Genomic DNA, 13216 nt, shown 5'->3' on the forward strand with positions numbered 1-13216 from the left:
CTCTTGATATTTGTAAAGAGGAGAATTTACTGCAAGGAGAAGTATTGGCTACCTCTAGGTTGTTGGATTGGCCTGATAAAGATTTGCAGCGAGACAAGTTTAATCGGATGGCTCATTTGGGGTTGCAAACAGTCCTTGATGGTGTCATTCCTGGGCATCCCTGTCTTTACTCTTTCCGTCGTATTCGTCAGCACTTTTGGGTGTCTCGTGGATATCATGACATTTGGTCGTCTATATAGCCTAGGCTTCAGAGGTTTTCTCCTTTGCCTGTGTTACAATCATCGTCTCCATGGCATGATTGGATGTTTGTGCTTCCTAATGATTTCGAGAAGAGGTCAGCTAATCAGATATATCATTAGATGGTGGAGGCCAAGAGATGGGTCACTGGAAAGGTTAATAAATTATAGCATATTTGGGATAGCAAAAAAAAGTGGCAGGAAAAATTCATCCAACTTTGGAAGTCTTAAGGTTTTGTATCAGGGTAGAGTGTTTATGTGGAGACTGCTTATTGGGGGTCTTCCAATTGGAGATGTGTTGCGTGTCCGAAAGATCTTTGCTGGTCGTTGTGTATTCTGCACTACATGTGATGAGACATTGCTTCATCTCTTTGTCTCTTGCCTTGTTGCTTGATAGATTTGGAGTTTTGTTTCCTGCATGTGGGTCCTTGACGACTCAGCACCGGATATCAGCTTGTTCGTGGATTATGGGAAAGATGTCCTCTATGTCTTCTTTGCATTCGGATTATTCCTGCCTTTTCCATTTCCTTAGATGGACAGCCCTGTGGCATATTTGGCGTACTCGGAATGCCTTTATTTTTGATTCAGTATTGGGCATCCATAGTCATGTGGCCCGTGTTCGTGGTTTAGTACTATGGCAAATCTCTTCTATGATGTCAGCTGACTTGGTTCTTCCTGACATTGCTGCTCCCTAGCTGGATATTGTTCGCTCTACTCCAACTGTCCTTTCTATGTGATTTTTTTGTGTTAAAGTTTTGGTAGACTTTCGTCTGTTTTCTTTGCTGACCTGATGGTCTGATGTAAATATTTACTACTTAATTCAATTATCTTCACAAAAGAGAGAGAGAGAGAGAGAGAGAGAGAGAGAGAGAGAGATGCACAGATGCTTGCACAGAATTTGACCCACTTACATACACAAAAAAAAAGACTGGTAAACCACATTGTGATCAAGTATAAGAAGCATTACTGTCAAGAAGAGTCCTGGTCTTGACTTATGTACGGACAGGTTTTTTCTTTTCTTTTTGCTGTTTTACATCTGTCCACTCTTTGTATTCAGGGTGTAACTCTCATACAGTCTGGTTTATTTTATAGCTTGATGTATTTAAGCCTTCAGGCTTTTGGTCAACCTTGCCAGCTACAGCAATGAAAACATAAAGCCTTCTAGAAAGTTATCTCCCTTCATGCATCATGTCTTCTGTGAAGTTGGCATGGCTGTACTCAAGTCTTGCCCTGCTGTGCTCTTCCATTGCGCAGTGACTGTTTTAATCTGGGTGTAGAAGTGCACCCCTGCTTTACCTTTAAAATCAAACAAACACACGACATGAACACTGTTGAAGAAGAATAGCATGCATTTCCTATACCTTAGCTAAAACACGGTTGCCTTTGCAGCTGCTTTTTGTACACCATTTAGAAGCCTTGAGAAAAACTGAAACAGAGCAACAAAAGGGTCTCGTCTGATTAAAGCTTACCATAAAAATTCATGTCCCCTGCAAATGAGCCTCTCCATCCAGTAAAAGAGAAGAAAGGTAGAGGCACAGGTATTGGCAGATTGATGCCAACCTACAATACCAAAGCTCAGCTTACTTTAGAAGAAGTCTTAATGCATGTGACTTCGCAATATCCAGTTTAGCCAATCATCTTACCAAGCCCACATCAATCTCATGTTGATAAGTCCTGGCTGCACTGCCTGAGGCTGTGAATATAGCAGTCCCATTTCCATATCTTCAAATTGCATAGAATTTGTTAACTTAATGTACAAAAATAGGAAATTTTGTGTTATTTGAATACTTTCATGATCTTAAACCTGTCTTTCCATCTTGTGTTCAAGAATCAAGCTTGTTGATTTTTTCAGCTTATGCAAAAATAACTATATTGCAAATGAAGAGAAAGGGATCTTTCAAGTTGACCTGTTGTTATTTACGATGTCAATGGCATCTGCCAAACTTCCAGCCTGAAATAACACCCATGGTCAGTATGCACATGTTCTAATGTTCAACCTCCCAAGCCACTTCTAGAATATGCGAAACCCAAAAAACCAAAATACAGGCCAATGGAAGCTCAATGTCACCTGCATGCACAAGAGCACTGGTCCAAAAATCTCTTGCTGCAAACCCATTAAACAGAGTTACATCAGACTTCACATAAATCTGAAGTTAAACGAGTCACAGCGTGCTTTAAGCAGCGATATATTAACCTTGTAGCACTCCATATAGGGTTTAACATCAGCCAAAATAGTTGGCCCCATAAAGTTACCCTTTTGATAGCCTGGAACCTGTTTGGAGTAAGATACCAAATCTTTCACAATGATGCTGATAACAGAAGGTTATTTATATGTGTAATAATCCAAAGACATCAGATGGCAAATGCAATTGGGACGGCCAATGTAAATTCTAGAAGTGAAGATCATCTAGGTCATTTAAAGCAATTGACAAGATGAAATATAAGATGAGCATAGAGTGGTGGTCTGCAATTTGTTACTTCGATGCTACGGCCATCTAGTACCAACTTTGCACCACTGTCTACTCCACTTTGAATCAAGCTACAGATGCGCTGCTTAGCCTGCTCCAATGGGAACAATGATTATGTCTCAGTCAATTTTAACTGCTGGATAGTGTTCCAGTTACCAAGCAGAAAATGGCACGGTTATTTTTCTTTAAGACTTAAACAGGTGAGGCATATAACCTGTTTACTAATAACTGGGCCGATGTCTGCCATGGGTTCAGTGCCTGCTGTTACCTTCAGCTTCTTTGCTCTTTCCATGAGGCCTTCCAACCTGATTAAAAACTCTCTTTTTCTTTCTGTAATAAAATTCTCTCTTTGTGTGTGTGTGCGTGCGCGTGTTTCTCTCTCAAACAAAGGTTGAGTTAAAATAATGAAATGTACAAAAAGTCTTCTGGCCAACTAACTAAAGCCAAAGAGAGAGCTAGGAAACAGAGAAGGCTCTTCACAAAGGAAGCACAATTCAAGTGGAACAAATAATCGCCATCCGTGGAGCAGCTATCTCACAAGGGAGAATACTGCAAAAAACAGAGTACCATTTGCCACAACAGCTATCCCTGTATTGATGGAACAATAAAAAGGAAGCTAGTGCACTGGACTATTTGATGGGATCACTGGTTTTGATACAAGTTTTTGTTGGGTTGGACACAAAGCATGTGCATGTGCACGTGCACACAAAGTCATGAAAGAGAGAGAGTGTGTGTGTTTTTGAAATGTTAGCACTTAGATAATGAGTAAAAATGAAAGTACACTACATATATCTAAGGTATTGAAGTACCACTATATATATCTAAGGTATTGAAGCACCACTGCCTAAGAGGGTGGTCACATTGGAAAAAGCCCTTCCTAGCATGAACTGAAAAAGCGTAGTGTGTAAGAGATCATTCACACTAGAATAAGAAAGAGAAACATGATAATGTAACAAAACCCCTTGGAGTGAATGATATGAGCATGTACAAGGTATTGTACAAATGTGCTCGTGGTTCTAAGCAGAGTAGAGGATTGAGATTCAGCAAGGAATTGAATTTTTGAAGATTGGTTTTGATTTCAAGTGATGATGAAGCACCAAAGCAAAACAAAATCATTAGAACAAGCAATGTGACCAAGAGGTATCACCTCACCTTTTGCTTCTATAATCACCTCTTCTTGCATTCACATATTGCTCTAGGTTTGGCTCTCTATGGTTACCTACACATGTTACCAGCACTTTAGAAGGACAAGCAGAAGGACTAGCAAAATTGGCATCATATGTATCATGAACCGGATTTGATGAAAAGGATGACATTGGAAAGCCCATAGTTCCCAAATTTGTGTGTCCTCTTTTAGTGGGGGTTCTTGGATCCACATTAACATAGAACTCTAACTCAATTGCATCTCTCTCTGGGTTGTATACTCTACTGCATTGCCAAGCTGCCACATCATTGTTTAATGCTATGTTTGATGTCCATCTGCTTTGATTGCCTGTTTTGTCACTGATCCATCCATCATAGGCTGCATTTTCTGCTACTAAACACATTTAGAGGCTATTTGCTGTGTTTGCGTTTTGGGATCTGTCACAGTATGACACACTCTTGTTGGGCTAAATTACCATTAGCTTTAATTAAACAGCCCCAAAACTCAGGTTAACTAATGAATTTTAACCATTCTTTTAAATCAGGAGCGGCTCGAGAGAGTTTTAGTGTCCCACGTGTAAACCCTAATGTGGGAGACCCCAAACTTCCAATGAATAGACAGCCTACCCTCCCATTCAGTCAATCTCATTTTCGCACGTTTCAAGTGCTCTAGCTTCGCTACCCACACCCTGTTTGTGGAGGACATCTTAGTTGAGGCTGCCTAACATTGTCTATATCCATCCAACACCTATTTCCAGCCTTCACCACACAGTTTATACCATCTATTGTTGCTCCTTATTGTTACTAGTCCTCTAGAGGCTGTGTTTGCAGCTGGCAGCAGTTTTTCAGGCTGCGTTCACACCCTAGCAATTGTTTGTTGGTTGTGTTTCACCAAAACTCTTGCTGCCTCATGTTGCCATGGTCAATAATCTGCGTTTTGCAGTTTTCTCTCTCCTTTGCACATCTAACATTGATCCAGTATCACCCTTTGCTGTGTTTACTGTTGTCAGACATCTTGGAGGCTGCCTTGCTACATTTGGAGATCCATCAAGAGCATAACACACTCCCCAGCTCATTACCTTTTCCTAAGTCCTTGAGACATGAGAGTTCAGGGTACAATACTCCTTCACTCAATAGTATGTGTGCTGCATGAGCATGGCACTCTTCATATTCATTCATTTATGATCTTCATTGTGTTTATTGTCTCTATGTTACCCTAACCATGACTGTGTTTTGTTCAATTTATGCTTTGTTGTACAAGTGTATTTTTGTTTCTCCGTTAGGGTGTTTCTTTACATGGTATCAGCGCTAGGATCTCTTCGAAGAAACCTAGGCCTTTGATTTGAAAGCCCTTTCCAAGAAACAGAAACAATAGAAGGGCAAGATGACTTCAAAGATGACATCATTGCTTCATTCTTCTGAGCCAAATCCTTTGAGAAACAAGTGGGAGTGAGCCACATAACTTGCTCCACCATCCTCCAACATGGCCGGAGAGACTTCAAACTACCATGGAGTTCATAGATTGTACAAGATTTCAAGAGCCAATATGACCTCGTCCTCATGTATTGGGCTCAATAAAAAATGGAAGGTAAATCTAAGTTTTCCCCTTTAGATTTTGGTGCATCAGTCTAATGATTTTGTAGGAAGGGTAGAAGCTCCACAAAGAATTGGCCATCTTGACATGAAAACTAGCATGGAGTATAAACCCATTATCTTTCTATCACCTTCACCTCCATCTCTACCTCTTTCATCTCTTCCATTTACATCTCCATCCTCCATTCCTATGTTAGGTATGCAAAACAACACTTCTTCATCTTTGGAGTTTTCTTTCTTTTTTCAGCAAGATATAGGTGCTTCTTATGAAGAAGGAACTATGCAAACGTGGTATTGGTTCATTAGTCCTGAAGAAGATAGAATTTTGTTTTGGAACACAAAGAAATGTGATGAGTCTAAAAGATTAACTCAAACACCTGTAAGTTCCCCCTCTTCTTTTGCTTCCATTTTTCCTTCTCAAGATTATTTTAAAGTAGGTTAACCGTCATCTTATTTAATGCATTTAATGCACAAAAGGAACAAAAATAATTCCCAACAACTCCATCAACTAATCCATTTATTCTCCCCCCCCATTCCTCTACTTCTGCAACACCTTTCTTTCTGTCTCCATTACGTGCACCTTACATATCCTTACACATCACATTGGAGGATCCTTCACCCTTGGGTACAACTTTTAGCACCTCATCTTTTTCTCAACTGGGTGTTGTACCCATGATGAAGGCTCATCCTCCCTTTCTAACACATTTGGGATGCTCACAGCCTGGTTATGCCACCTAGGCATTATCGAGTATGGATTAGTTGGTTCCACAATTTGCCTCCATGGCATTACCTAGTGGGCCTTTTGGTCACTTTATTGTGCCCCACTAACATTTAAATAGAGCTTCTGTGTCACGGTGTCTCCACCTCCATTGGTACCCCATAAAAACATTCATGTTCTAGTATCTTTGCATCAATTACCCCCCATTGGACATTTCCAACCTGTTTTTACCTACCCACCTCTTCCTCCTTATTTGCCTCTACTATCTCCTTATCCATCTTATCTCACTTATTAGGTCCGATCATAGAAGGCTAGGAATGTCTCCTCTATTATCGAATTGATACGTGGCTTATTAGCTGAGCTTCATTCTCAGCTTTAACATTTTGATTCAGTGTCCCAACATTGGGCACACGTGATTGACCACCATGTAGCTTGGGATAGAACCCCTGGGATAGAACTTGTCGCATAAATTTGGACCATGAGCTTTAGAACTTTAAAATCACTAACCGGGATGACTTGAAAGTCAAGTTGGTTGAGTATTGATGTCTTCTCATTGAATTCTCTACCACGAGGGCTTCTAAGTCCTCCAACAATTAGGTCACATTATTCCTTAATAAGCTACCATGGAAATATTTCCATTTTGTACAGGAGGCAATCTCATAGCCTACCATGCCCACATTTTGTGAATTTGAGTGTTAGCTGCTACATTATGCTCGGGCGGCTGTTTGATTAGTTTCGTAGTATGACCTCTACAAAGGGGGCTCTCATTGTTTCTTTTTAGGAGTAGCAAAGGAAGGGTAAACAAAACCAAAACTCAAATCAAAATCAAAAGCAAAATCAAAATCAAAATCAAAATCAAGCTAGTGAGACCGAAGGGAACACCCAGTCTTCTCTTAAATCAAGGTGGTAGACTATACCTAAAAAGAATAGGTATTGTCAATATTGTCAAAAGGTTGGTCAATTTGAGAAAAAGTGTCGATTAAAGGCAAAAGACACAGTACCAAAATCCAAGGATCAAACCCCTGCCCCCTAGTCACACAACTCCCAATAAGGGCAGTGGCAAGGCCAAACCCATGCTACCACTAGTTAGCCATCATAGTCTATGTCCTTTTCAATGCTAGAGGGAATGTCACATTGGTTTGTAGAGGCCCACATCGTCTCTGTAAAGACATTTGAGGATGCGAGTCTCGTTCACATGTGCAAGTTACTTCTTGAAGAGGTGATTGCAAAGGCCTACTTATCACAACCAAGTACTTCAACTACTCCTTGGATTGTGGATGGTGGAGCTACTCATTATATGACCTGTCTCAGACATTATTATCACTTGAGCCCCTGCAATTGAGATAGTCCGTGTTGGAAACAACTCCTTGGTCAAGATTCAGGCTCATGGTTGTGTCAATTTTGCCATTGACTAGGGCTGAAATCTCCCCATGTTGAATGATGCATATTATGCTTGCCAACTTAGGGTGATGAACTTATCATCCATTAGTAACTTTGCGGTTGGGACAAGCAATCTTCTTCACAACAATATAGTCGAGGTCCTTGACTCTTTGACTGATTTAGTGATTGCTTGTGGTGAGGCATAGCCTAGTGGCTTGTACCACATGATAGATTTTGTTTTCTAGCCGACAGTTGAGGGCTTTGAGTTTCATCGCTTCCAAGCTTTAGCCATTGTACAAGAGTCTACGGACACTGAGCGTCTCTGGCATTTTTGTTTAGAACATCTCGGATACGACTCTCTTTATGAATTGTCACGTTGTCAGATGGTTGAGGGCCTTTGACGCTTGAAGCTATCTACAGATATATGAAAAACATATCAACTCAGAAAACAACATTGTATCCCATTCTCTCACTAGTCCACACATAGAGCTAAAACGCCTCTTAGTTTAATTCATGTTGATCTTTGTGGGCCGACATCCATTGTTGCCTTGAATGGCACGTTGCACTTCTTTTTGATAGTAGATGATCATTCTAGATACATGTGGGTGCACTTTTTTAAGCATAAGTTTGATGCATTTGGTGCTACTGGTTCCTGGTCGTCGTGTAGGATGCATGAGTGATAGTGGTGGTGAGTTTACCTCCCATGAATTTTTCGACTTTCTATAGGAGCATGGTATTTCTCCCTAGCTTACCCCTACCAAGTCCCCAGCTTAGAATGGAGTCATAGAGCGTATGAACAAATCATCATGAACATGACATGCTCTATCCTGTTTGTAGCAAAGATCCTTGAGCACCTTCGGATTGAGACTTTAATACTTTGGTGTACATTCTCAACCAATGCCCAATTATAGCTGTCCCTTAGTGGACTTTGTATGAGGCATTTTTTTGCTCTTAGCCTAACCTTTTTCACTTTAGAGTCTTTGGGAGACGTGCACACACACACACACACACACACACACACACACACACACACACACACACACATCCTTGATGATAAAATGGGAAAGCTCACACTCCGAGCTGATCCCCTGATTTTTGTAGGTTACTTCTCCGAAGCGAAAGCCTATTGTTTGTTTGATACTTGGACAAACACGGTGATCATTAGGAGAGATGTAGTTTTTCATGAGGGGGATATTATGCAGTCTTCTACACTAGACTTTGCATTGTTTCTTGAGATTATTCCATCGGAGATAGTGCCTTTTGAGCCGAGTCTACTATCCACTCCTGATCCTCACGTAGAATTTTAAGCTTCCACGTCCCCTCCACGAGACCCATTATCTCATCGGTATGCAGGATTTAGGGATCCTTCCACCAAAGTCCACTCCAGAGAGCCCCAAAAACTGCCTGGCTAGCACCTCAAGCATCATTTGCATTGCTATTTACAATTGATTACATAGCACATTTTGAGTCGGATAGTTGGCAGGAGGCTTTTTAGTACCCCCAATGGTAAGAGACCATGGAGAAGGAGCTAGAGAGTATAGACCAAAACGAGACTTGGACCTGGATGGATCCATCTGAGCCACAAGAAAGTTGTAAGGACAAAGTGAATCTTTAGGACCAAGCTAGAAGCAAATGAGACTTTAGATAGCTACAAGGCTTGTCTTGTAGTGCTATGGTTTTCATAGAAACAAGGGGTTGATTATGAAGAGACCTTTGCTCCTAGTATGTGGTTGATATCATTCCATTTATTGGTTGTGCTAACTGCTCACTACGGTTGGCCGATCTATTAGATGGACGTCAAAAGTGCTTTTTTGCATGGTATTTGGAGGATGAAGTCTATGTGGAGCAACCACTTGGGTTTTATTTTGTTGACCAGAAAAATAAGATCTTTTGCTTGTGAAAAGCTCTTTATGGGATGCACCTTAGTCTTGGTTCTAGAGGATGGATGAGCTCCTTTGAACTCATAGATACCATTGTATCCCTTATGACTTGAACTTATATGTTTGTATCACTTCAGAGAGGGTCAACTATATCCTGCTATACGTAGATGATTTACTTCTCACTGACTTAGATTTTGCTACCATTGTAGAAATTAAGACCAAACTTTGTGCTACTTTGGAGATGAACGATCTTGGTTTGTTATTTACTTTTTGGGGTTCAGGTTATTCAATTTGGGGATTGTATTTTGTGTCAAAGTAGAAGTACACTATTTAGTTGGTGGAACAATATTGCCAAGATTTAACACAACCTCTGGTCATGCCTAGCCTAAGGATACAAACACCTTGGGTATGACTCACTCTATGAGGCCTTTCACGACTTAAATTGTCCAAGGATGTCTGCCTATGTTGTCACCTAGCGAAATAGCATTGCACTCCATTTCTTAAACAATCCACACATAGAGTTGAGGCATCTCTCAGATTGATTTATTTTGATTTGTGTGGATCGATATCCATTGAGACCCTTAATGGCACGTTGTACTTCTTTTTGATAGTAGATGACTTTTCTAAATACCTGTGGGTGTTTTTTCTAAAGCATAAATTTGATGCAATTACCTACTTTTCATTATGGCTTTTGCTTGTATATAATTAGACTGGTTGTTGAATAAGATGTATGAGGAGTGATTTTGGTCGTGAGTTTATCTCCCATGAGTTGGAGTTCATCGAGTCTCTATAGGAGCATGGCATCTTAAGCCAATTCACTTCTACCAACTCCCCTTTTCAAAATGGAGCCATAAAGCGTAGGAATTGGATTGTGATGAACATGGCACGCTCTATGCTGTTCGCAGTAGAGCTTCTAAAGTGCCTTTGGGTTGAGGTTGTTAACACTTCTCTGTACATCCTCAACCAAAGTCCAACTATGGTGGTTTCTTAGAGGACTCCCTTCAAGGAAATTTTTGGCACTTTGATTGTTGAGCTAAGAATTCATTTCATTTTGATTAGCTCTTTAAAATAGTCCCAAAACATGTAAATTACCAAAAGTGTCATTTAATGGGGAGTGGTTCTAGAGAGTTTTTATATTTCACATGTAAAACCCTAATTTGGGAGAATCCTTTTGCATCTATAAATAGATAGGTTGCCCACCATTCACTTCCTTAGGTCATGTATGAGTGGGTTACGTGGCCTTTGACTTCCAGTGAGAGAGGAGACTGAGTTGTTAGACTCAGAGTATGCAGATGATACAACACTCTACAAAGAGAGAGTGAGGCTGGCTCTTGAGGTGTTCTGTTCTGTAACGGGAGCGAAAATCAACTGGCGAAAGTCGGTTGATTTTCTCACAGACCCGGACTCTAGAACGGATTGGGGCATCCACCTAGGATTTAGATGGGTAAGCAGAGAGTAGACCGTCTGTTACCTAGGGTTCTAGGTGGGACTCGACATCACTCCCACCCAACAGTTTCTTCTAGTCCTCGACTCTATTCGGAGGAAGCTGACTTATTGGAGCACTTTTCGCCTCTCACTAGCAGGCCAAGCCCTGGTGGTTAACCACGTCTTCCTAGCAAAGGCCTGGTACATTACCTTGTGTTGGTGCTTCTCCTCATCCTGTGTAGTGCAGCTTCGCCGCCTAGTGCGGAACCTCCTTTTGGTTCGGGTTAGATGGCTCCAGGGATTTCAAGGCCAAGGTGGTGTGGGCGACCATCATATGGCACCAGTCAGAGAGAGAACTTGGGATCATAGACCTAGAGTATCAGATTATGGCCCTCTTGGGAAAGCTAGTAGTCTTCGGCCTCACACCAGGAGGGCAGACCTGGAAGGTCCTATTGTAGGAGGGTCTTTAGGATTGTAGACCGAGGCTTGGCGGTCAGTGGAGGCCGTCCCTAGAGATGGATCTTCATGGCAGCCTAGATCATCTTTCCTATGTAGCTTGCTCCGCGTGTGGTAGGGCCTACTGGCGGGGCCTCCGTAAGGCCCTAATCCAGAGCCCCCAGGTTGCCGGAAGGAGATAGACCGTCAGTCGGTGATTTGGAATCCCCAGGTTAGAGATCGGGAAGGGGCACAGACTGGCGAGCGCCCCCACATCCAGTGGGCTGGTTGGAAAGCCGGCCCCGACTTGTACCATCAGGACATGTTGGGAGGTATACAAGATGGTGGACGAGGAGGTGCTGTAGCGAGTATTAGGCTGCCAGAGAGGAGTGGAGGTGAGGAGAAGGGAGATAGACGCAACAATACCTCAAGAGTGGCTTGCTCCCTAGATACGAGAGCCGATAGAGCCCGAGGAGATATAGGCTGCTAGGTTTTCACCAGGAGGCATCCCCCTACAGATGGCATGTAGAGTTGGCAGTGCTCCACCTAGGACCTTCTTCACCATGCAGGAGAGGGGGCGTTTGGCTCTTGACAGAGGGCAGAGCAGGATGAGGGGATAGTTGTCTTTTCATGGAGAAGGATCTGAGTGATTGGCTTTCAGGGAAAGACATGATGGCTGGACCCTTTGTTCTTCTGGGTGGAGCTCAGGGAGTGGCGCCTCTGGATCTGGAAGGGTAAGCCACTTGATGAGCTGGAGTGGGATCCGGGAGAGTGGCTATGGCTGGCCACTGCGGTCGCCAAGAAGCCACCGAGGCCGGGCTGGTGGCACATGGAGGCTTGGCGATGGGAAGTTGGCTTGCCCAGATACACGAGGAGGGAGGTTGTAAGTGCTACACACAACAGCCTTTGGAAACCCCAAAGCCCTGCCTTTGGTCGTGCGAGGTGGCATAGCTCGTGTGGAGAGGAGCATGTCGCATCCTTTGCCGTATAGTAGCCAGCCTTGGATGTATCTCACGGGGAGCTTTCTGTTGGCAGGCGATCAGCCAGGGCCTTTACTTTTTGTATGAGATCGGGATGCAGGACACGATATTCATTATTGAGGCAGGGTCATGCATAGTGGTTGGCTTGGAGGCTCTACCCATCTGCTAGGTATTGGAGCCCACAACAGACCACTCTAAGGTATGGGAGATCATAGGGAGTCTTACTAGATGGCATATCTGGAAGGCACAGTGTTAGGAGGCTTTTGGCGGAGAGAGACTTTCAGTATAGGTGACCTTAGCAGAGCTCTGGACCTCTGTTGAAACTGGAAGGACACAACTGAGAGAGTTTGAGATCGAGCAAGAGTGAGCGTATGAGTGTGACGACTGGAGTGAGTGTGAGCAAAGTGAAAGTCCCAGACGATAAGAGTATACCAACAATGTGTTAGTACACAAAGAATAAAATGTATTTATACTTAGGGCATGTAAAGGGTGCGTTCACATGTACAGTGTGTGTGTACTATATATACGCAGGTCACCAGGCCTTTATATCCCAACAACCTCCCACTTAAAGGTCCGATATGAACCTCTAGCTAACCAACTCCCACTAGTCGAATGCAATGCTTGTGTTGAGCTCTGCTTAGAGTTTTAGTGAGAACATCTGTAGGGTTATTTTGTGTTTTAATCTTGGTCAATGCGATTTGACCATCTTTCAAAATTTGTCTGATGAAGTGATATCGCACATCTATATGCTTTGTGCGTGAATGGTACATGGCATTCTTAGCCAGATACATAGCACTCTGGCTATCACATCCCAAAACTGCAGTATCCATAGACATGCCGAGATCATCTGCAAGTCTGCTCAACCATATAGCTTCCTTAGAAGCTTTAGTAGTTGATATGTATTCAGCTTCAGTGGTACTCAGTGAAACAATGTTTTGCAATCTGAAACACGACGAAA

General features: G+C 42.4%; 1 protein-coding gene across 2 annotated transcripts in view; it reads right to left on the reverse strand.

Moving 5' to 3' along the window:
- Positions 1-1148: 1148 nt before the first annotated feature.
- Positions 1149-13216, reverse strand: part of ALDH6B2 (aldehyde dehydrogenase 6B2) — a 185983-nt gene continuing 173915 nt past the window's right edge. The window contains exons 12-19 of one of the 2 annotated variants that reach the window (XM_087691462.1): positions 2919-3009; positions 2715-2795; positions 2431-2508; positions 2305-2340; positions 2144-2187; positions 1880-1958; positions 1706-1796; positions 1149-1532 (exon numbers count right to left, since the gene is read on the reverse strand). In XM_087691462.1, coding sequence (XP_087547588.1) covers positions 1423-1532; positions 1706-1796; positions 1880-1958; positions 2144-2187; positions 2305-2340; positions 2431-2508; positions 2715-2795; positions 2919-3009 — 610 coding nt within the window. In that variant the 3' untranslated portion in view covers positions 1149-1422. The remainder of the gene's footprint in view (positions 1533-1705; positions 1797-1879; positions 1959-2143; positions 2188-2304; positions 2341-2430; positions 2509-2714; positions 2796-2918; positions 3010-13216) is intronic. The other variant, XM_087691463.1, reaches the window with a different exon arrangement.

The sequence above is a fragment of the Lygodium microphyllum genome, chromosome 13, assembly GCF_053477565.2.
Source record: "Lygodium microphyllum isolate KBCC chromosome 13, Lygodium_microphyllum_v1.1.10, whole genome shotgun sequence".
NCBI lineage: Eukaryota > Viridiplantae > Streptophyta > Polypodiopsida > Schizaeales > Lygodiaceae > Lygodium > Lygodium microphyllum.